This window comes from Sebastes umbrosus, chromosome 13 (assembly GCF_015220745.1).
Source record: "Sebastes umbrosus isolate fSebUmb1 chromosome 13, fSebUmb1.pri, whole genome shotgun sequence".
Lineage (NCBI taxonomy): Eukaryota > Metazoa > Chordata > Actinopteri > Perciformes > Sebastidae > Sebastes > Sebastes umbrosus.
In genome coordinates this window covers 7,673,653-7,698,941 of record NC_051281.1, presented here as the reverse complement: position 1 = coordinate 7,698,941, position 25,289 = coordinate 7,673,653, and the positions used below count along the sequence as shown (strand labels likewise).

General features: G+C 41.5%; 1 protein-coding gene across 6 annotated transcripts in view; it reads left to right on the top strand.

Moving 5' to 3' along the window:
* Positions 1 to 25,289, top strand: part of pard3bb (par-3 family cell polarity regulator beta b) — a 240,375-nt gene that overhangs the window by 189,447 nt on the left and 25,639 nt on the right. For all 6 annotated transcript variants that reach the window (XR_005209567.1, XM_037789757.1, XM_037789756.1 and 3 more), the window contains one exon: positions 20,059 to 20,135. Coding sequence is in view for 5 of the 6 variants with exons in the window: in XM_037789757.1 (XP_037645685.1) it covers positions 20,059 to 20,135 (77 nt within the window). In the remaining variant the exon portion in view is untranslated. The remainder of the gene's footprint in view (positions 1 to 20,058; positions 20,136 to 25,289) is intronic.

Sequence of the window (25,289 nt, the reverse complement as noted above, 5' to 3'; positions counted from 1 at the left end):
AACAGGACGCCCAAGCCCAATTTCCACTCCCAATTCTCCATGAATGGTTGTACAAACGCCCCTCATCACCTGTGTGCATGTCAATACTACCGCCTGCTCCACCACTAGAGAGGCCTTATGTCTATCGCCTTATATTCCTTCTCCACCGGTTAATAAACTCGTGACAAGACCGGTGTTACCGATTACTCCGGACATTCTACAAGAAAAGATGACGTTATATATCTGTAGAGCACTTACTTTGATCTTTATTGTTCGATGGCTGGCCTCTCCGGTCGAGCTTCCCCTGCGGCCACAGGTGACCGCTCCGTCCTCCAGATTGCCTCATTAACGTTATGGTTCCCTCATAGCATTTGGTTTAAATCCAAAATATAACCATTTTTGCTTTTCGCTTTGACATCAAATCCTCCGCCATCATCATCTTGTCTGTCAACTCTCTCTCGTCCCGTGTGTGAAATCTGACTCCTGCTGCTCTGAGCTGAGACTATGTATGGAGCAGACACTTTCACTTTAAGTTTTCAGTAATTGTAGCGTCCATCGTCCGACTATATATTGATAACACGCTTAGTATTTTCCAAATTAGAGTTTTTTAGTTTTTTTTAATGTGGGTGCTGATACGCGATTAATGTAATGGTTGTATGTCTGACACTGTGTAACACCGGTAACACTGACTACCAGGGCAAGCCTATCACATTCTCACTGCACATTCTTCTTTTATGAATATCTCCACTCCAGGATTGTTTGCTAATGAAGGCCTTAAAACCTTCTCGTTCCTTTCGCTGTTGTTCACCTGGGTTATTTCAGGTATAGGTCACAGACCTTAATGTTCTTACGTCTAATCAAATCTGATGACTTCTATTCAGGCTTTGAGAAAGATGCCAACAAGTAAACATCCACACACAGACAGCTTTGTCTACGTACGGTACATGTGTATAGAGTGAGGACTTGTCTTGCACAGATTTAACGCTTTACATGGATGCTGCATGTTTGAATAGAAATGAATGAATGTTTGCTTTTTAACTTAATTTTTTTCTGTACAAATCTGTGTTATTTATGACTTTTGTCTTGTACTTCCGTGTCAGCACAGATGAGCTTTCATGCCATCTAACTATAAAGCAAACTCGAAATTGCAATTGAGAGAGAAAGTGTTATCTTTCAACACAAGGAAGAAGAGTGTGTGTCAGGGGAAAGATCCAGTGAGAGTTGCACAGAAATAGAGAAAACTCAAGTCACATGCTGAGATATTGAGAGAGGGGGAGCTTATGTAAGTGTGGCATTTCAATACAGCTGTCCAAAATGCTGACTGAAAGAAAGTCAGTTTCACTTAATGTTTTTTCGCGATAAAAAAGAGACACATACTGCTAAAATGCTGGGAGAAGTTTCACTGTAAATCAGTGAAACTAGTGAGGCGAGGAAAGCTTTTCAAGTTCCACTCTGGTCGGCATTTTGTGGTATTTTCTGCTTTCCAGCCCAGTAACATTTAGGCCTTTCCATTTAATGCTCAAATTTTCACCGTTTGCCAATTTTACTTTGGAGTGCTCTTCTTTAAATTAGGCTTAATGGACAGTAAAACGTTTGCCTGCCTTAGTGGCTTTTATTAGCTTTAAAGTGAAGCAGAGGTAGACAGGATGTTATTCAGGAAAAAAAGTAGTTTTGAGTTGGAGCCGAAGCTCTGCAGTGTGTAACGCATCCATATTAACAGTGACAACCACAAACTACTGGCATTGCAAATTAGCCTATAAATGCTGTGGTGTGTGGCATTGATTTATGCTACGTACTTGTCCCTATGCAAATCAACAATATATTGGAACCTCGACTGATTTTTAATGGATTTTTAATATATATATTTTATATATATAGATATAATAATGATAGTTTGGAGAAGGAAAAAGTCGATATCCAATTATTTGGCCGATATCTTCTTTATTTATGCAGCAGCCTCGTTGGCTACTTTTGCATACGCCGAAAGAGAATATCCTGAAGTATGATTTGATGGATTACATCATTGGAAAATGTTCTATTTATTTGTAATGTGCGATGCGCCGTTCTGTGGCTTACATTATGGCCAGGATTACTTCTGTTTCCGTCTCCTACATTGTTAAAGCCACTCTTGCAAACCATTAATGCTGGTGCATATTCCCGCGGTAAGGAGGATCCTTGTGTGTGATTTCATTTCATGAATTGATGGTTACGTGGCTGGATTATTTGGAAGAGAGAACGCCAAACTGGTACATGAGGCATGTTAAAGTAACAGTGAATGATTTCTTATCCTCCCTTTCTGCCTGTAGCGTTATATATTCGAGAGATAACTTATTTTCTCCCCCTCTACCTTGACTTTGTGTATGGAGATGGTGGCGGCTGTGCAGCCGTCGGCCACTATCAGAGCCCAGTTCCCCCGATACTGATGCCAATTAATCGGTCTACCTCTAGAACCTAGTTATAGCTGGACAAACTAAAATGTTATAAACATTTACAATACATAAGGTTGTGCAGGAAACTAAATCAATAATAGTTATTCTCCATGTTAAAATCTGGCAGGTTAGCAGTTTGGTTTCCTCTTTATTTCTGCATCTAGCATTATAATCGTCCCATTGGTCGCTTTCAAATGGAGAGATTTGTCTCCAACTGCTAACTCAAAACTAGCCAACCTCTTCAGTGAAGATGTCTCAATAGTGTTAGGGAATTCAGGCCAAGTCCCTCACACCCTCTCTCTCTCTCACACACACACACACACACTGTTTCTCTCTCCCTCTTCTCTCCCTCTCTGTCCTCCCATCTGTGAGTTCAGATGAACAGAAGTCTCCCGGGGCTTTTCATTGGCCGAGCTCCACACTAAGAGGCGAGCTAATTGGCCAGCTGGGGCCCAGCCGGTTGTCGGAGGCAGGGCATTGGCTGAGAGAAGGGTCAAGTGACATGTCATTGGTCAGATTGGCTGGTAACCTGGCAACACTTCAGGCTTTCCCTCTTGAGAAAAGTCTGGTGTGAAAATAAAAAAAAATAAAAAAACAGGGAAAGACTGTTGAGCATAATTTGGCAACAGCTTTTCTGAAAATGTGTTAGTTAATTTGCAGCTTTTTAGTGATATTAAAGTGTGTATTTGAGGGAGTCACAAGTCCTTGTGTGAATTTGCTAATAACCTTCAATCATGAGGTCCCAAATTGTTGGAAGCACTGTGTCACCTTCAGCTTTACCAACGTAGCAATCCAAACAGGCAAGAAGTCACAGCCAACTTGTTACTATGACAAGCAGGAGTCTGTGTGGGTCTGTGTTTCATTTAAGACATTGAGTTCAGTTTATAAACAGCACTTAATGAAGTTATCCTGTTTTGCTGTTTTCCTTACTGTACATGTATTCGTCTTCCCAGAGCATACACCATGCTTGTCACAACTTAAAAAGTCCGATGATATTTTTTTTCAGTGCCCTCCAATACAATTAAGCCTTGGACATACTGTACTTTGTAGACTTTTACCGGTCGCGCAGACGAGCTTGTGGTTCTATTCATACTGCAATTGAGGGTCCATGTTGGTCTGGCGTTCCATGAACACTCCATTCCAGTTGGTAGCGGTCATGCACGATGACGTTGTTTGCCAGGAGTTCAACACCATTTGGTTGTCTTTGTATTCCTTTAAAGACACATTTTATAAATATGGGTAATGGCAGATATGCAACAACAACCTCTCTTCAAAACAAGCATCCACTTTCTTATCTTCTTCTTCTTGACAAACCAGCTAGAGGCGCATACGCCACCAATTGGACTGGAGTGTGGAACGAAACTGGAGCATACGCAGTCGGAGCATTTGATATGCATACAGTCTGCGCAGTCACAAATTTTGTGCTGCACACAAATGTCCACATTGGGTCCAACATATCTATTTGCTAGAGCTGTCACTTTATTAAAAAAAACAACTTTTTTTTTAATTTCCAACTAACATGTAATTTGTTCCAATTATTTCAGATGCAGCCCCACATAGCCTCATCTTAAACTACTGTATGTTTTACATTAAGGCTGTTCTGTTCATATCTGCGTAGCTTGCTATTTTTTCTCTTTTTTGTTTTAATGAAGAAAACAATAATAGCCTAGTTTACTGATAGGACAACAGGGCATGCAATTGGTCAGATGGCCAGTGCATTTCAGGCACGCCAACACACTGATTAGAACAGATCATTACATATCAAACATTTCATTTTTTCCCACGTTCAAATTTTGGACAAAAAAATGACAGCTATACATCTTAGTTAAGGTTAAAAAATCCCGTTGACAACTTTGTCCACCCCAATCTTCTCCTCCTAAGGTTTTCTGGCACTAAAACGTCACATTTAAACCTCCACCTTTGCTTCTCAGAGACAACAGTCATCATTCAGACAGCTACAAGGGGTCCTAGTCAAAAAAGCACAGTTAATTTGAAATGTTTGAACAAATGGCTAACGCAGACACAATCTTTCTCTCTAGGTTAATATCTACCCACCTCCACCTTTTTTATTAAGTAGCAAAGTGGGCTAATCCCGAGGAAATGAGAGGTGGAGGTTAGTCACCAAGGATTAGTCTGGTTCCAGGACATCAAACATTCCATTCCCACCCAGGAGATAATCATAGCCAGGTTAGCCAGGAAATTAAGTGACTGCCTTTCAGAGGGTCTCTAATCCCCGTCTCGCTCTCTCCTTACGTTTCTCTTTCTTTCCCACCCATCCTGCTTTCTCTAAACCGGTCCCATCCCCCCTTCTACCCCACCTGGACTATAGAGCTAAGTCTACGTCCTGGCCAATCTGCAGCAGACTGCTTGTGTCTGCAAGAAAACTTCCATCTCCATTTCTCGGAGGCTATTTGATAGATGACACTATCCACCCTTGTATGGAAGGTAATATCTGACCCTGCAGCCAAGTCAGAGCTTTCACACAAATTGAAAACTGCTCAGTGAGGTTTCTCATCTCTTTGTCAGGATTTTGAGAATTGTGTGCGTACAACATGGCAGTTCTCGAGGATAGAGTTTTCTTACTGTGTTTGCTAGTTGACTACTAGAAAAGAGGTTTCTCAGGGGTCATGCGATATAGGTCAGAAAAGACTTAAGCTTTAAAGACTTCATAGATTTGTGTATTTGCATTTCTTTTCATGCAAGACCCCGTAAAAAAACAGCTTGCGGTGCGCTCTGTGTGTTCGTGTGCTCGTACATGTGTACATATCTGTTCATGGATTCAGGTCCACATAGCGAACAAAAGCTCAGCGTAGCAAGTGGATTTCTGCCTCCTTCCACAGCATGTCATCCAGCACAAAAACAAATATGGCCTCCATTTTCCACACTTCTTTGTCCATTTTCCTCTTCTTTTTTTTCTTGTGCCCAGTGTACCTTATCCTTTTACATGTACACAGTCATACACACCCCATAAACATTCCACACAAATAGTGGATATTGGATTAATACACAGTTGTTGTTATTATTATTATTTAAATTTAAACCTATTTCTCTCTACATTTCATACAAATTTAAGGTATTTTCAATTAAAGAACTCCAGTTATAGATGTTTAAGAAGCATTTTGTGTGTTTCTCATTAAATGCACATGTTGTAGGGGTCTCTCAATCAAAACAATGACAAAAGACGTAGAGTTTGGTGACATAGTCAAGTGGCGTTGGATCATGGGAGTTGTTGTCTTCACCACCATTGCTGTACGCCTATCCCGGTTAGGATTCCTTCAGTGTTCATCTTTGAAGAGGTCTTTACTTGGAGATGAATTATCCCCAGAGCTCTCCTTGTCTCCAAGACAAATGGTGATTCAAATTGCTAAAGCACTGAATAAAGCAGTTTCACGGGTGATTTTCACTGATAACTTAAGATCCAAATGTTCAGGAGGGTTTTACCGGGAGACGAATTGTGGTCTCTTCCTCTCCAAAACAAATAAACCCTGTGTTTAAAATCAGTAAAAACACTGAATAAAGCTGTTTCCCATTACAAATCAGTGTTTCTCCGATGCTGTTCGACAGACGCAGCGTTTGCTCAACTTGTTTCTCTAATAACGTAAGATCCAGACGTCCAATGACTAAATTATTGGCCTGATTTTTATGTCTGTTTATTGATGTAAAAAGACTCATGATTAGTTGTTGTGTAGTGTTAGTCATTGTAATAAAAACAGTCTTATCAATTTTGGAATGATAACCAATGTAGATTAAGCTTTTATAGTAGACATTGACACTGGAGGGAATGGATGGATGACAGAAGAAGCAGAAGAAGAAGAAGGAGATGAGAAAAGAGTGATGTAAAAATGGAGAAGACAAGATATAAAACATGTAGAGACTAGACCGGTACGACACAGGGAAGACAAGAGGAGAGAAGAGGTCAAGACTTTCATGAGATTAGAAGAGATAAAAAAAAAAAAAATAGAGGAAATAGAGGATAGAATCAAAAGACACCCCGGCCATCACCACCCCCCCCGACTGGAGCCAATCATCTGAGAGAGGGAGAAAGTGTGTGAGGGAGGCAGAAAGAGAAAGTGTCACTTTCATCCTATTACAGCTCCATCTAACCTGCCACTGTAGCCACCTGCTCCCACCGGCACACAATCACACTCAGAAAAAACGTATATATTTTCAGACTTGGTATCCTGTACATGCACCAGCACATGCCTACCCTCTCACACACACATTAGAAAGGTGGCTGTGCTGCTCTTATGTGCTTATGCTCTTATGCTAAGTCCTGCTCCTGAGATATTATAGAGAAATAAATAAATAATACCACAAATAAGAAACCCAGCAGATATTCCTACCTAAGGCGCTGACGTTACAAAAAATGGCAACGGGAGTAAAAAATGTACCCTGCTCTCATCTTCGCTGTTCTCTCTCCCATCATCTGTCCGGTAAATTGTCTCCCCTTTAACCCCGACCTCTTTCCACTCCCCCCTACCTCTCTCTCTCTCTCCCACTCCCTCGGTCTTCCTTGGAATTCACCTTTCTTTGTTCCCTCTTAATCCTCAAAGGGGAACTTTTTTAAGTCGGGAAGTTTGGGTTAGAGAGAAGGAGTGCGAGACACAGATGGGGAGTGTGGGGAGTGGGGGGGGGGGGGGTAGAGGTAGACGGATATACTATCTGGGTGGCAGGGAGGGGGCTTAGAGGAAACCAAATTATCTTCCTTCACTTTTCCGGCTCCCCTTCTCCTCATCCTTCTCTCTGTCCCTCTATATATACGCCATCACCCCTGACTCCCTCTTTCTCCTCTCCGTCCCCTTATCAACTCCCCACCTTGCACTTTCAAGGACAAGCTTAACTGTTAAGAACACTAAGGATTGGATAAACCTGTGTGTGTGTGTGTGTGTGTGTTGGTTTTAAATGTACGAGTGATTTTGTGTGTCTTCAGTTTTTTATTTTATATTTTTTTACAGTATAATATGTGTCTATGTCACCGCATGGATATGGGCTCAGTATGCACACAGCTGAATATTGTGTGTGTGGTTTTGTGTGTATTTCTCCGAAGGCTTTGCAGCAGAGACTAATCCTATCCTCTCTGCTATCGCCTTACCTTCCTTCTTACTATCATTTATTTATCCCCATCTCTCTCTCTCTCTCTCTCTCTCTCTCTCTCTCTCTCTCTCTCTCAACACACTCGCTGTTTGCCCTTTTTTCCCTCTCTCTCTTTTTCCTTTCTATCCCTCACTTTCCTCACTCTCTCTTCCTAAAAATATATAAGTATGTATAAAATATACACACAAAAATAGCAGCATTTTGAAGTGGTAAAGTGCACAGCTAGCTCCTGTTTCACTGTTCAGGATCAGAATTTATTTCAGCGTTGTGTATGTGTGTGCTTGGCTGTGCGTGTTTTATTAATCTTATCATGGTGACAAAAATCTCTTTACGTATTCACATTATGTGGACTCAAAGAAGTGTGTTTTTGATGTGATAGAAAAGCAGACCAACCACAGAGCTGTGAACTTGGGGAGAGCGGGGAGAGTTGGCCAAGGACATAAAAGTGTCCAAACCGACCCTGCTCTCCCCTACTATTACATCTTTCTGCTACACATAAACTGCTAAGCAATCTCTCGATTTGCATAAGTATGCACAGCCTACACTCATAAAATCTCATTGGTAACCATGGTGACAAATATGCGTGTCACCAGGTGAGTTGTTGTGCTTGTGTCCCACTTTGTGTATTTATGATGTTCCCCAATCAAAACTGAAAAACACTTAAATTCTGTTCTAGGGAATTTGGTGCTCGGAAGCACTACCGCTTTTGTCCACAGGGACCGCCAAAATCATCGCAAAATGAAAGTTCCTCGTAGTAACTTTAAGTTAGTTCTGTGTGAACACCAGAGAAGATACATTCACACAAAAGGCTCAGTAAAGTGCAACATGATGTGCAGGTGGTCAATGAAGTTTGACTTTCATATGTGGGACCGTGTAGAGCTGATGATGGAGAATGACAGTCTTGAAAATGTACCATGAATGAGTTACCTGGCAGGATTAGGGTAACAAGTTTGTGTGTGTCAGCGTGTGTGTTACAGTCTGCTCCAAGACTGTTGGGATATCACCTGCCTGATAACTTTTAAATGTCATTTTTTTTAAAAAGGATTTAATTTGATTGATAGGTCCACGTACTGATATGCATACAAACACACACACACAAACCTAACTCCCTCACAAACCTACAGTAAATAAACAGGATACGCTTTGCATTAAGTAGTATTAATCGCTGTATTCATGGGAGATGCTCTAAGCTGCGTGCTTTGGGGAAAATTGACCTTCTGTGGTCTTAATTGTATGAGAGGCTCAACAGCGCTGTGACATTTAACTGTGCTCCAGTCTTAATTCTCAGCCCTTTATTCTAGTGTTTCGCTGACATTTCAGTAGGAAGGGGTTTGTGAATAAAGATGATTGGTGGTGCTTTGGTGTTGTAAACAAATAAGCAAATTTGCTCATGATTATTTCATTCTCTCACTCTCTTTCTCTGCCTCGCTTGCAGACTTTCACTGTTGTAGTCTGTAACCCTCACGCTCAGCAGGGCCGAGTGCGATTTTACAGCCCAATAGCACAGAGTGACCAAAATGGTGTACGTCTGCAGAGGTTTCACGGGGTGGTTGATCAATAGCAATGACTCAGCGATTACTTTGCCAGGTGCTGAGATTTCGGGTTTTGAAACTTCACTCCCCGGCCCACAGTTTTTACTGTTGTGTAAACAGAAACACCACCCACTGAGATACAGTTTTATTTTCAGAAAGATAGATCACCGTGCTGCAAGCAGATGAATAACACTCTGACATAGTTGGTTCTAAAGCTAAGAGAAGAAAAAGGCAAAGTATTGTTATTATAACTGAATTGTTAAAGGTGCAGTGTATAGGATTTGGGGGCATATAGCCGAAACCAAACCAAACTTCTCCCGCGTGCCAAGCATGTACGAGAACTACGGGGGCCGACGCGAAAGGGTGAGTTTGGTTTGTCTGTTCTGGGCTACTGTAGAAATGATTCTTATTTCCAGGTGATTATACACTAAAGGAAACATACTTATTAGTATTATATTCAATTTCTGCCAATAGAGCCCCCTAAATTTTACACACTGTTCCTTTAACTGTCTTTTCTTACAAATTCTGAGCTAGCTTACTCATATATAGATATATTTTTGATATCATATTTTCCCTGAAAGCAATATGTGTGGATATTTGCTTCCTGGGGGAGTGTTGGATGAGGCAATCAATACCACCCTCCTTCCCATATGTTAAAAATGAAACGCGAGCACCTCTAAAGCTCGCTAATTAACACGTTCTATTTCTAATCTAATAAGTAGAAAACATGAATTGCAAAAACTATTTATTTTATGGTTTGTTTGTTTTTTCACATATCTAACTGATTAACGTATCAACGTACCAACGCACTTGGCAGACGGGAGAGGCTTCAGTTGGCTGCAATCTCCTCACCTCACCGCTAGATACCACCAGATCCTACACACTGCGTCTTTAAGTACGGAAGTTATGTGGCGAATAAATCACCGTTGACTTCTGGTTTCACACGAGACATGAAAACCGTTTTTTTGACCCAACCATCCAATCCGACCTACGTCACCCTTCTTGGTTCAAGATCATGTGGGATATACAGTATACGAATTACAGTGCATTACTGTTCGTAGCTATAGCTACAAACAGTGTATGAGACTGGTGACTGATGAACAGGACAGAGTTGACTTTGGTAGAGCGACTGTCTCCTGTGTGGTCAACACAGACTCATTAGAAGAATGATGAACTATGGGGAAGGCCTCATTAGAATAGCTGAGTATGTATGTGGAGAGGTGAACTTGTGTGTGAATGTGAATAAGCATGTGCTTGTGAGTGTGCTTGTTTACTCTCTTTCCTTTAGTGCTACTTTGTTAAGAGGCTGCAGTAATTAGCCGCTGGAAATGGATGGCTTTTCACCAGCAGCTACAATTACTGCTTTCTCTAGAAAGAATGAGTCGCGGGATGGTATATAGTATTAAATGAATGGATGGAGAGGTATAGTGGGAAGAATAAATAACGCCTGGGATGCTGTGATGGAGGGAAGGGCTGAATGAACGGAAGGAAGTCTGCATGGCTGGGGAGAAGAACAAGGTGATTGAGCTTGTTTTACCGGCTTGTCTTCTTGTTTTTTACTGCTGGAGTTGAAGGATGGATGGCATGTGAATGGTTATGAGCTGAATTTGATGTGAGTTTGGAGAGGAAATGGAGGAGAAGAAATTACAAACTGACATCTGGTACCAAATGAAGAAAAAAATCAAATCTGGTGTGAAATCTCTCTCTGTTGGGTGCCATTTAAAAAGCTGAAGCATAGCTCTCTTCACAAACAGAAGACAGGTGTTAGAATTTGTTCTCCCTCACAGGAGACTAAAATGACATATTACTAATGTCATTTTTTTGATTAACAAGGTGCATTAAACACACATAGAATGTGGGTGTGATCAAGTATGTGATTTTTGTTTTGCATGGATTTCCTGTTTTTCAGTATGTGTGCATGAATGTACAATACTGTACGTGTGAATGTGTGTGTGCGTATTCAAATCTTTCTCCATCCCTCTGAAATATTAAGAGCTTGCCCGGGGTGAAGCAATCACAAAGAATGGACTTCAACATGAACCGGTGACAAAATCCAACTAATAAGACACAGCTAGGTGTTGTTGTAATTATTTAAAAAACCTGGAGCATTTTTTACACCGAGGAGCAAACCTGAGTGAAAGCTGGAAGGCTTTTCCAAAAAAAGGACAATTAGAAAGATGGGGGCTGATGTTTTTATGGATATGTCATTGTTGTCATTATTCTATGTATAACTACAGTAGGTTTTGAGGGGGGGGGAATCTATATAAAGTGATTTTTCATCACACCAGGGAATGAGATTTTGTCTGCATCCTTCAAATGTAAGGTCACCATTGCTATTGTAAAACGCACAGTGCACTGTAAATATTTAGAAGTTGAGAAAACTCAAAGAAATAAGTCTTTTGAGTCTAGCTCTGTCAACTTATAGAAATAATTTGAGGCAACAATTGTTTAGCTATATTGTCAGAGATGTGTTTATTTTTCACTAGTAAAGATGTTCCAGGTTTGATTCCTCCGTGCACCACGCGACATGGATACCTACCTTCATCATGCTTTGCATTGTTTTCATTTTGATAACCTGAGACCTCTTTTATGTTTCAAGGACTTGTTCACTTTTGTTGAAGCAAGAGAGGCTTGCTTTTAGCGCTATAGTTTATACTTTCTACTTATCTAGCGGTGAGGTTGCAGATTGCGAAACAAACTGAAGCCTCTCCCGTATACCAAGCACGTAGAAGAACTACGGTGGCCGATGCGAAAACGCGAATGGCGCTCTCTAGAGCCAGTTGTAAGTCATTTGGAGCAGAGCCAGTGCTTAGAGTGTGTGTGGGAAGTGAGTGGTGAAGCAAGAGAGAGAGAGCGGCGGCGACAGCAGCGAATAACGTTATCGACTCAAGCAGGAAACGTTACCATTCTAAGTTAACGAAAACTCAACTCTTATTTTCAGGTGATTATACTAAAGAAAACATACTTATTATATTCCATTTCTGCCAATAGATCCCCCGAAATGTTACACACTAGTCATTTAAATGCTGATGATTTATATGTTCAAGTCCAAACATCTTGTAATCTTTATTCATGTGAAAGAGTATCCATTCTACACTGAACGGTTACTCATTGTCTTTTGCTGTTTGCAGTCACAGACAATCGTCTTCAGGCGGTCCTCCTCCAAACACACCCGTCTTCAACTTTGCCGGGCTACACACACTGACATGCACAGGCGTTGGGCGTTAGGTATATCACAGGTGGCAGATACAACACACACACACACACACACACACACACACAGAAATCGCAGCCTCTTCAGAGAGCTGTGTTTTAATTGAGTCAGCCCAAAGTGCTGGCTGAGCAGAACGATATGACTGATACGGATTAGAACCAGCCTTCCCTTATTCATCGATTTCTACACGGGTGGGAGGCCGGGTGGGGGGGCACGGTGGAGGGATGACAGAAAGGAAGCAAAATCTTTTTCTATCGATTTACGGAAGGAGAAAAGGACATAGGGAGTGAGACAGATGGACTGAGAGTAAAAGAAACGTATGGAAGGTAAAACCCTCCCCCTCTCTATCGGTTGTACAGAAGAAGAGAGGAAGAACGGGAAGCGGAACAGAAGTGACTGATGGAGATTATGCTGCTCCACTTTGTCATCATTGATTTTAGGAAGGGAGGGGGTAGCGAAAGACAATAGGGGAAGGGAGCTATGAGAAGGATGGAAGCAAATGGGAAGGGAGCACAGAGAGAGAGAGAGAGAGTTGTAAATTCAGTGATAAATGATTGATGGATACATGGAAAGGAGAAAGGTAGGTGGAGTAAGATAACAGCATGACGGGTGTGGGAGAAAAAAAAGATCTTAAGTAAGAGTGAAGATTTAAGAGCACTCAGAGGAACCCTTTATTTCACTTAAGGAGAGTTGGTTAATGGAGGGAATAGATGAGATGTGGACATGGAGAGGAAGAGAGGATGAAAGAGTGGACGTGACATGGGGAGGAAGAGAGGATGAAAGAGGGGAGGTGAGAAAGAGTCAGAAGGGGGTGGATGAAGAGGAAGAGGGAGATGATGAAGAAGTGTTGAAGAGGAGCACAAAAAGAGTGGAAGAGAGAGATGGAGGAGAGGAAGAGACACTTCACATTTAGGCTAAGTAGTCTCATTGAGGCGGTATGCAGCTACCAAATGCTCCGTGTCGATCTAAATCCCTTTGAAATCCTTGAAACAGCTCGAGTGAAAAGTGTCTGTGTGTAAGACAGAGAGAGAAAAAACTATAAGATAGAGGGAGACAGGCTTTGAGTGTGTGTGTGTGTCAGTGCTGAAAGTGATGGGGTGGTGTGTTTTATGGGTAAATTGAAGGGTCTGTTGAAAGACACACTCTTACAGTGTGTGTGCCTGTGCAAGTATGGAAGTATAAAGATGACAAAAAAGAGAGCTGGGAGCACAAAACAAATTTGAGCGCTACTCAGTCTGCAAGTCAACATTTGCGAGCGCAAAGGTGCAGATTCGTAAAAGCAGAATTAGATTTGTATGCGAGGGAGTTCAGAATCGTGAGTGTAACAGATGACCTGAGCAGCGAGTGGAAATGTGTAACTACATTTGAGCCAGCGACGGGGAGTCTCACACTCGTAATGATGGAAGCTGCTGCAGCTCACTTTTGCCAGTCTGGCTCCCCTGAGCGCAAACTCAAACTGAGAGCAAAGTATCACCTGTTCAGTTTCTCCAGGAAGTGAAGGGTCATCCTGTTAGATAATTCTTTCTACTTTCAAAATAAAAGCTGGGACAGTGGGGTTTCTGTAACCAGCAGATGGAGACAAGAGCAGTATTTGATGTCTGTATTATCTTAAAAATCAGAACATATTGACTCTAAATTACTTAAATCACATATAATTTGTGATCTAGTTTTGGGTCATTTTGAAAGTCAAATTGTTTTAAGAGTAGTTAGTTTCTAGATGTGATGCATTGTGGCTTTTAGCTTTGCGTTAACTTCTATTTGTAGCGTGATTTTCTGAACCAAATATAGGCTTCCCTTAGACATGCAATGAGCCTGATATGGGATGGTTTACTATGATCTGATCCGACTCCATGTGGGATTAACAAAACAAATAGTTCAAACTAGGGATGGGCGATATGTTAAACATTTTCAACCAACGCTTCCCAATACATTTGTGAAGTTGTGTGTGTGTGTGTGTGTGTGTGTGTGTGCGTGTGTGTGTGTGTGTGTGTGTGTGTGTGTGTGTGTGTGTGCGGTGCTCTCTCTCGCAGCTGAGCAGCTCTCATTTGCTCTTCAGAGGCGGACCAGAAAAATAAAATGACCCCACAAAAAACAATTGCCGCAAATCGAAAATAGCCGATATAGTTATCCAATCGCACTACCCTAGTTCAAGCAAAAAATAATAATCACAAAATGATTGTGGACTGTGGCTACATTTCAAGCGGCAAAATTTTCAAAATTGGCGTGTAGCAAATCCAACGTACTAGTATGAATACACTAGGAAACGGTAAAGGGATCGGAATTTGGCTGAACTTCAATCTACAGTGCAGATCCACACACCCACAATAGCTGAAATTGTACGCTAAACGATAATGCATACAGGCATAAAATATGTAAATCAGATGTCTTAATTAGCCATAGAGTCGCCATTCGCTCCTTCTAGAGGAGCTGACTTTTCCTCGAGTGGAAGACATGACCCTGACGTCCAGATGTGGGTTTCCCCTATTGCAGCTTGCTACTCAAAAATGTTTGGCAAGCGACATCTTGCGATCTTAAGTGCTCAGAAGCTGCCAGAACAGCTGGAGAAAATTGAGAAAGCAGACTCAGAAATGAGCGCTCAAATGTGATTCTGCTTTTACACATCTGCGCCGGGGCGCTCTCTCAAAGGTTGACATACAAACTGAGTAGCGTTAAGAATTTGTTTTGCTTTCTCTCAAATATGTTGTCATCAGTATGCTTCCATATGTAAGAGTGTGTTTGTGTGTGTGTCTCCTTCTCCCTTCAGTATCAGTCTCTTTTGCTTGATTTCCTTGCTCTCCTCTCTGCCCCTCCTCTGCTCGCTATGCCGTGAAATGGTTTTTCACTAGACCATTACCCCAACCAGTGCACTACACTACTGCCACAGCCCTCCGTGAGCGAGCGGGAGTGTGTTTAAATGTGTGTGTGTGTGCGCGCCTGGAGAGAGAGTGGGGTGTGTTTTTGGCTGCGTGCATGAGAGAGACTAATGTGTATGTGTACAGTAGCTGCATTTGAAAGAGACAGATTGTGCATGTTTTGTTTATGTGTGGGGAAGATGGATTGTGTGCAGGTATTGGTGTGTACAGTCCCACGCAGGCTCAGCTGTCATAGTTTTTGCCCTGGACTGTACTCCTTGCATCTGACATCTCACACACACACACACACGTGCATACACGGCTACAGACAGACAGACAGGCAGGCAGCTGTAGTCGTAGCCGGCGAGTCGCTCTGCTCACTAACAAGCCGGGGATCTTCTAGCTCTGGCTGAGTTGTTTTTGGGATTGTCAAATTTCCAGCTATAAGCATCTTTCAGTAGAGGCTTATGTATTTTGCTACCTTGGCCAAAAAATGTTTTTTCAAAGTGCAAAATGTACACACAAGCTGGATTCACTTTGTCATTGTATTTGAATACATTTTCTTGTGTTCATCTGTCTAACAAAACGTAAATATTTTATACAAATTCATTATTTTTGTGACATTGTTTCAGTCTGTGTGAGGTGTCTGGTTTGTGTGCTGTGCTTCTGAATCAAAAATTATCCAGTTCTTGTATTTATTGCACACTGATTTTGCTGTTTCTATTAGCAGAACTGTATCAAAGCTATATCACAAAGACATGTTACTTAATAAGCGGAAAGTGTTATTCATAAACAAGCTTATTTGTAGTTGCATATATAATTACAGTATATCATATTAGTAATATCAAGTAATATTTATCATTCTTCCAACAGCCCCACTACATACCACAGTGTCTGCAGAAGTGTCTATACACTCACTTCATATGCACACATGCACATTCATTCCACACTCATCTGTTTGTGTTTACTCAGTCTGTGGCATCACACAGTAATCTGCTTTTAATCCGTGTGTATGGAAACACACAAAGACATGCACACTTGAGCAGAAGAGCACCAAACCGTACACTCACTCAGTCTGTCTGTCTGTACCAGGTCACCTGTTAGGTTGAGGACCCACTATCTTTTAAACGTAGATGTTGCACTAGAGCACCAGCATCTTAACCTGACGCACCAGATGGTTTGTTACACAGAACCATCCGAGAAGCCGCCGTTGGAAACTGTTTGGAAAAGGGCAGGCACTGTCCAAAAATACTTGGCAGGTGATTGGATGAACCATCTGTCAATCAAACTCTTGCCGAAGCTAGTCAGGAAAAGAGAAAAACATCTTTTCCATCGAGGAAAGCTTTCAGTGCCATTCTTTGCTTTTCTTTCACAGAAGAAATACTCTCCAGTTCTGATGTAACTGATGCTATTGCACCTCTTCAGGAGCCACCATTGTTGTCAAACAGTCTCCTCTCACACCTGTTCTCTGCCATCTCACTTTTACAATGCTGTGTGGGAGGTCACTCCCTTAGTCTCTTTATAAATGTGGGCAGGGCCAACAGTTTCGAAGGAAGGGACTCTCATGCACTAACATGTACGCGCGGCCGGCCCGGCTACCAAAATAAAAACGTTACTCCTCTATATCTTTACATAGCACATAGTTGTTTGCCGCTATATTAATACTCTAAATCTCATACAGTATAAAGCTCCTTTAAAGGACACAGCTATCACTATTCAGTCATTTTCCTCATTGCCCAAATCCCATGGAAAGACCAACAGTAAATTGATCCTACTAACAAGCCAGTGTAGCTAAAGCCTGATATATCTTATTCATCTGTGCCAAAGGCCTCCATATTGTCCAAAAATTATTAAAATAACACATAAATGAGCCACAACACCACACTGGGGGATATGTACCTTCATTACCATGAACACACTGTAGTTTATTTTCGGTCAATCACACATACTGCTGCCATAAATGCTCACGGTAGGGAAGTTGGAAGGTACTGAGAGACGGACTAGTGCGTCGTTGGTTTTGGTGTTTTTAATGGGATTTGTTGACAATAAGGAAATTATAGAATAATATCAAGCTTATCCCTTAAGGACAGTTCTACCAAAACAATCTTTCAACTGCTTTCCCTCCTCCATATCTCTGAAATCTGCCTCTCTCATTCATTTTTCTTTTCTTCACTCTTCCATTCGTGACTCTTTGCTGTTTCTTCAGCCCCTCACTCATCTCTCTCACCTCTCAGTCTCCACCGGATGTTGCAGTCATTCCCCCCTCTCGCTATCTCCCGTCCCCTCTTTTAACATCGTGTTTAAATTGTCGTCCTCGTCTTCACCCCATTCACTCCCTTGTTTTATAATTCACCTCTCATCCCTCCTCTCTCCCCGCCACTTCTCAATGGCCTTATAATATCCCTCCTCCTCCCTATATCGCTCTTCTTCCTTCGAAGTCATTTACCTCTCATTCGCTCCATCTCTCTTTCCTCCTTTCTTCTGCGCCTAATGCCTTTTCATTCTCTCGCTCCACCTCTCTATTCCCTCCTAATATCCCGCTGTCTCTCTACCTGAGATATTGGAGCTATAAAGACAGGTGTTCAAAAGAAAGCAGGACAGGCAAATCTGTTTTATATGCCTCCTGGTATCAGCAGAGAGAAGAGAGAAGAAAGCGCTGTGGTCTGTAATATCTATTTCTCTGCACCTTTTGCGTTGACAATATTATCTTGAGTCGAGGTGCAGAGAAGAACCTCGTTTTCTATAAAAACCTTCAACCTTTTGTCTTCACTACTTGAGACACTTCACCCTCCTTCCATTATCTTCTTTCGGATTTAATGGCACTCTTTAACTCGCTCTTCCACTATGTGGGGGACATGGTGTACACCCTACTTTTACAGGACATCATGGCTCCAAAATGTGCAGATGATATACAGTAATGTCCTGTCCAGTGCTTGTAAAGTGCCAGTACTCTCTTATTCACATTGGCGTGTGTTTCGGCTGGTATCAGCAATCTCTTGCGACTTATTCCTATTTATTATACTATTATACTTGGGCTATGCATCTTCTATAGAAGGCCTATAATACTCCAATAGTATTACAACTGGAACTTTATAGAGTTAAGTTGGTGGTTTACAGTGTTAGTGTTAATAAGTGTTATTTGTAGCCTGTAGTCGGGTATCATTCAGGTTTTAGGAGCAGTGCCCCAGTCAGGATGCTCATTCATATTATGCAGCAGGATAAGTAAACACATTCGGAATTTCAACAGTGAATAAAAGGTATTAGGAGATATTGGGTTTGAGGGTCCACCTCCAAGAAAATTTGAAGTTTTTTTACTGAAAACTATGCAATTTTTACATAATTTTGGACCATAACTGTTACTAGTTAAATGATTATTTTATTATTGACACGTCATACAGCCTTTGTCTGAACATTTCTTCTGGAAATGTTTGGCCTAAAAGAGCAGATTCAGAAAACGTTTAAATAATGTTTCATTAATTATATTTGTCCACAAATAATAAAAGTTATGACGAACAGTTCACTTATTATTTTAAAAAAAGGACGTGGACATTCTATTGATAAATTACAGCACCCTCCTTCTCACCCCTGGCCCCTGTGCCATGCGTCGGCTCGTCCAGCTAAGTTACGGCACTTCCAGTGTTATTTTAACCCAAACCCCCATCTTTTCCTAAACCTAACTAAGTAGTTTTATTTTGAAGACTGGAGCGGAACTTAACACGTGCGTCACGTGTTGTTGAGAGTCGGGCTGAGCGTCAGAAAAAAAAGGGAAATTCGTGTCTATGTACACGAATCAAATAGATTAAATTCCGTGACTATTACATGAACTGCCGTGAGACTGTGTTGGATATGGAGAGGGCAGAAAAGAGTACCGGCAGCTTGTTATAAGTGCCGGTGCGCAAGAAGAAGTCATGGTACGCCAAGGAGTAAAATCAAGAATTGTCTGTACTGCGTAACGATGAGTACCGGCCCACTCCGAGCTTTGGTACAACACTGTACTTGGACAAATAGTTATGCGTGTGTTATGCAATTTTATCTGATAGAGATGTATATTATCAACAAAAGCACCATTTTACAACTGGCAAAGGTGTGATAGACTAAATTTGATGGTCTATTTCCAGAGACTCAGCGTTACTCAGACCCTGAAGGGACTCTATAATGCTGCATATAAGTATTGTTTTTATTGTTGGAGTTCAGCGTGTACGCAGAGTCACAATCACCTGAATCATATCTCACCACCACATTATGTTAAAATGAGTCTCATTCACAATATTCAGTGTGTTTTACGGAGAAAAATGGCTTACGTGTATGTCTGCATGTGTGTGTGTGTGTGTGTGTGTGTGTGTTAATGGGGCTTGTTGACGTTTGGGGTTTAGTCGGCTTCTTTAAGGAGCGCCGCGGCAGCTGGAATCTCCCTACTGAATAGACCGGGATAATCTCCAAGAGAGAGCGACTGTGTGTGTGTGTAAGAGGGGAAAAAAGAGGAATGGGAATAAGTGGAGGAAGAAGAGAAAATGAGATGTGAGGGTGAGAGAGAACCAGTGAGATGAAGAGTAGAAATGGAAGGAGTAGAGATTGAACTGTCAGCAGCTCGACTTAATCTTTTTTTTTCCTCATGATGGAGATGAGACGGTATATGTGTGACTTTGTGTGCGTGTTTGTGTGTGTGTGAGACGACTCCATCCTGTTTTGAAGTAACCTAATCTAGGATGGAGGCCTCGTCCAACCCCCACAAATATCCTCAGAAGACCGAAACTCTAAATCCCTAATAACTAGCCTTTGTCAATCCTAAATTACCCCTGTATCACAAACACACACACACACACACGCACAAGGGAAGGGGCTTATGGGTATGCACTGCACATAGGCTCACAGTTTGTTGCTACTTTAGGCAGGGGAATATATAATATAGGTTGTTTTACTTGAATATATCAAACTAAGGCTTTGTCTGTCTTCACCAGATGCCGGGCAGAGCGACGGATCATCGGTTGGCTCCACGTTATGAAGAGGTGGAACGTCAGTACGCCTCCTTACCAAGGTACTGTTTCTTCTCCTTCCATTGTATGAGGAGGTTCAAAAAGAGCATGTTTTACTGCAGGTATCACTCTTCTCTTCTTTTCTTCCTTTTCTCTTTGAAGCCGCTAATTAAATTTGTGTAGTCTGCATGTCTTTGTGGGAGTCTCTGGAGGCCTCAGCCTCAGCCAGGAACTCACCTTATCCCCTCCCTGGGGAACACACACTGAGACTGGGGCTGAAAACTGATCCCTGACCCTAGATCTGCTCCCACACCAGACTTTGGCTTATGCACAATCAGTCGTCTTTATGTTGTATTGAATTAGAGAGGCAGCAACAGTCGTTTTTTGGTTTTGGAATAAAAATGCTAGGGCTGCCCCCTCTTAGTCGCTTAGTCGACTAATCTGTCGTTTTGGTCTTAGTTGGTAAGACTTCTTTTAATATGATTAGTTGTTTTTTATGCTTATTTCTAAGAAACTTATGAGCACATCTCTGGTAAACACAAGATTTGGTGGAAGTGGTGCTCTTCTTGTGATTCTTTGTGGAGAAACTCCGTTTCACAGATCTGTCAATTAAATCAACTAATCACTCTCCCAGAAATGTTGCATACTTTAACCAGAATAGGGAACTCATTGTGGATTTATTAAGATGTAACCCAGCTTGTTTTCTGCTTTTTACATCAGTTAAAGATAGCTTTCAAAAATTCACATTTTTCAACAATTAAACTTCTTTGTAGGAATTTTTAAGTGAAAGATGAATTGAACCTTCTTAGTTTCCTGATGGGTCATGTCATCTAAGAGATTGTTTGTTCAATGTTAGAAAAATAACCTCACCATAATCATTGAAGGCTTTGCACAACATATTCTGTTATGTTGTAATAATGAGCTATTGTTTGTGAAATTTCTTTTGTTGTTTCCGGTACTTTCCAGTGGAGTTTATCACCATCTTTTTCAGTCAGCCTTATCATCCCGCTCCTGTATTTTTCTCTGTTTACTCAGACAGTTGTAAAGGTGAGTAGTAGAGGACACAGGACAGGAGAGACGGCTCTAGTCAGACATGACAGTCCAGCAGGGAATGTAACCACTCGACTATCTCTGTGCAGCATGCGTTAGCCTATTACCTGCTGCGTTTTGTTGTTTCCCTCCCTGGACAGCATGAAATATCACTAACATTAGCCAGCACAAGGACACTAACAGCTTCCTGAGTATACTAATCAATCCATTTATTTCTCATGATGTAATCAGATAATTATTACGGCCATAGTTGTTTAAAAGTATGTTCAAAATGTGTATGAAACCACCGCTGTTCACTGACCATTTAAACACGTTAGTCTCAACGTCAAACACAGTCGAAGACGTACTATATTCCACAACCATCATCAGTCACTCCCAGTCTTGCAGCATCTAATTTTTTCATTTGCAACCTTTCCACTGTCGCTGCCTGAAAGGCCTCAACTTTAATTATCTTCTCTTTCTTCACTCATTCTCTATCTTTACATCTCCAGATTTTTTTTTCTCTCCTCCTCTCCTCCACAGTGCCTTATATTATTTTCCAAAAGACAAATAGTACTGTGGAAATGTACTTAAGTAAAGCCCCTAAACATACATGATATCACTGCACTATAAACTCTTACTTGTATCTAAAAATAAAGTGTATTCAAGTGAAAATAGAAGTGCAAACTTTAACAGTAAAAGCTCTGAGTAGTTGTTACTAGCTTTTTCTCACCTCATTTCATTTGCTTCCAAGAACCGACACCTCGGCAGACTAACAAGTCAACAACAAATGTTTGTTTGTGTGTGTGTGTGTGTGTGAGAGAGAGAGAGAGAGAGAGAGAGAGAGAGAGAGAGAGAGAGAGAGAGAGAGAGAGAGAGAGGCAGTCAATGAGTTGAATGACAGACAGAAGTTTAAAATGTCAGAAACTTTATAGCCAGGTTCCCACCCCTGTTAAAATGGTGAGGGATGGCTATTTCACACCTCTTTCGTGCCTGTGTGTGTGTGTGGTGTGGTGTTTGTGTGTGTGTGTGTGTGTGAGAGAGAAAGAGAGAGAGAGAGAGAGTGAGTGAGTGTGTGTGGGTGATGACTTTGGCAGATGGGAGCGAGAACAGTGATGATAGTTTTGAGGTCTGGCTGTGGTATCTGAAAAGCCTTGGGAAATTGGACACACACACACTCACATACAGTACACCCTGTCTCTGTTTCCACTTTCAGACATGCACTGTAATCCCAAAATGCTGTGCCAATTTTACATGTAGGCCTCGTGTTTGAAAGGGACCCGAGTCATTTTTCCATAAAAGTCACTCTGATAATGTGCCTTATTACAACCTGGGAACAGTTCTGAAACATTTTCCACACGGCTGAGCTGTGATTTAAAACTGTCACGTTGCCAATAACAGCTTTCTCACATGGGATATTTTTGCATGTAGCGTATAAACCAGGACTAAGAAGTGATGCTTTTAATACTGTGGATTTTAAGCAGCAGATTTGACTCTGAAGTAGGGCTGCCCACCTCTTAAGGCCTTTGCACATTTTTCGTCCGAAATTGTCGCACGTTTAAAAATAAATCCAACCTCACGTTGTGTCTATCACGTTTACACACCGACTCAAAAACTTTAAAAGGTAAAGTGTAGTCGACAATATCGTATGAGTGTTAGTAAGAATATCTTTGCTAGAGGACAGTCCTACTCTGAAGAGAGACTTTCTGTGTTACACAAGCTAAACAATTTTTTTTTTTAAATGGCTGGATATTGGTCTGACCTCTAAATTATACCTCATTTCCACTGCATGGTTCGGCTTGACTCGTCTCACTTTTGGTACCAGTTTCGTTTTTCATTGCTCATAGTACCCCCTCAGTGGAGGTGGGATTCTCGCCGCAAGAATCTGCCATGACATCATCTTCAACGTGATACTTGCTGAATCCTTTCGTCGGCAACCAAACAGAGGAACTTCTGCACTCCGTCAATAGTACGGCGTAGTGTATGGTGTAGTTCCGCGGGCTGACGTGTTTTAAAATCTGGGTCGAGTAAATAAAATAATTGCGGTCGCTATTGACGGTAGCTTGGCTATTTGAAAATGGTGGGTATGTGCAGACCAATCAGTGGTCTGCAGTGTTTTAACTCCACCTTCTATTATTGGCTCAGCTCGCTTGGAATCTCGTCCGAGGTGGTACCAGGTAGCCTTCTGTCCACAACTTTTGCTAATGGAACTTAAAAAGAGCGAGTTGAGTAGAGCCTTACTGTACCATGCAGTGGAAATGTGGCATTAGAGAACTGCTTTCCCCTCGTTGCTGAGATAACAGTAAACAGCCTTATACAGTAGATACATGTATGTAATGCCTTGTATTGCATCGTCTCACGTGGCAATTTTATGCAAACATTGCCCTTCTATCCATAACAGCCTCTCATATTTGAGTCAAGTTTTCCACAATGAACACACCGATCTGAAAGCCAAAAGCTGTTACTAAATACATAGATTAACCCAGAAATGTTCCCCTACTGAAAGGGACTCATCTCTGTCTCCTTCTGTCTTTATTTATCTTCCTCCTAGCCTCTGCATCTCTGTCCACGCGCTTCTCCTGCTGTCAATTAACTCCAGAGATATTTCAGCATCAGTCAGAGAAAGAGATCATGTTTGGAAACCGCATCCAGGCTGTTGACCTTATCAAAACATATTATTTTGCCACTGGCCCAGAAATAGCTAGCAGGCTGTGTGTATCTAGTGTCTGCATGCCTGTATACCTGTATGCATGTGTGGGCGGGACCATGTGTGTGTGTATGTGTGTGTGTGTGTGTGTGTTTACGTTATTCCATGTGAGTCCATAAATAGCTGTAGGTTCTCTTCGTCAGGTACTGTATGCTTGACGCGAAGTCAGTTAACTGGAGCACTGGGTGCGTTATATGAGTGAGTGTGTGCTATCTGTGAGACAAGGTTTTGATGGCTCTAAAATTAAAACATGACCCAGCAGTGGATGATGTTTCCCTGCCTAAAGCACAAACTCTACCTAACAAACTGTCAGCAAATGTCACTGCATGAAATAGAGAGGAGTCTGTCGAGGGTATCTTGTATATTTTGCTGCTTTATCAAATTATTCAGTGTTTTTTTTAATTAAATATATCTGAAAAAGAGACACAGGCACCGGTTGTGTTGTTGTGTCATTTTTGGCCAGAGTAATTCTACATGATTTTATGCTGAAATAAAATTACCGTGGATGTAAAATTGTCAAAGTTTGATGTTATCTAATAGTGATTATTACACGGCTTTGTTGAATCGATTAGTCATTCACAGCGTTCTACGGTCTGTTATTTCTTTATAGCAGACCGTTGCTATGTATAACAGACCGTTGCTATGGGCGCAGTTCTGATGTCGGACTCTGGCGGACCGTTTTTATGTCAACTTATTGATTTCGTAAGTAAGTAGCCGTGTAATAAGCGGTACAATGTACAGATAGCAAGTTATTGTTGCGACATAAACCCCACGCAACAATAACCTGCTAGCTGTACATTATCCCTTACATATTAATGCGTGTATTATTTATTCCAACATTTTGCTCCAGGTGATTTTAGTCCATCAGCAACTTGTAACTCATTTGGACATTCAGAAAATAACATTCTTAACTATCTTACTCTTTATATTTTTTTCCGTAAAGATGCTAAATGTGAGATTGGGAGCATTTCTATTGCCTCCGCACGTCTCATTACATCGCGACGGCTCTCAGCTAACAACGCTAACAGTGAAAACAACGGCAACACTGCTTGCAGAGCTAACAGTGTTAACGTGAGGGGGAACATGTGCGGCCGGCCCAGCTATGTAAACAAAGCACAGAGAAGCTCAGATTACAACACACACAGAGGGAGAGTGACTTCATTCTCTGCTCAGGTAGACATTACTCCTCTATATCTTTACATAGACAATAGTTCTTGATGATATGTTAATGCTCTTGATATCATATAGAGAACCTTTAAGAGTTGATAGATTTTTGGGTTTTTCATGGAAAATGAACTGACAACATAGAAAAGGAAAGAGAGGAGGACACAACAGCTTATGTCTTTTCACTTCAAATCGCCCAAGGTCTCCTCTCACTGCCATCTTCTTGAAATTACCTCTCCATCCTCTTCACCTCCCCTACTCCACATCTAACCTTCTCTCTGTATTTCACCATTTTCCTATACTTGTCCCCCTCCAT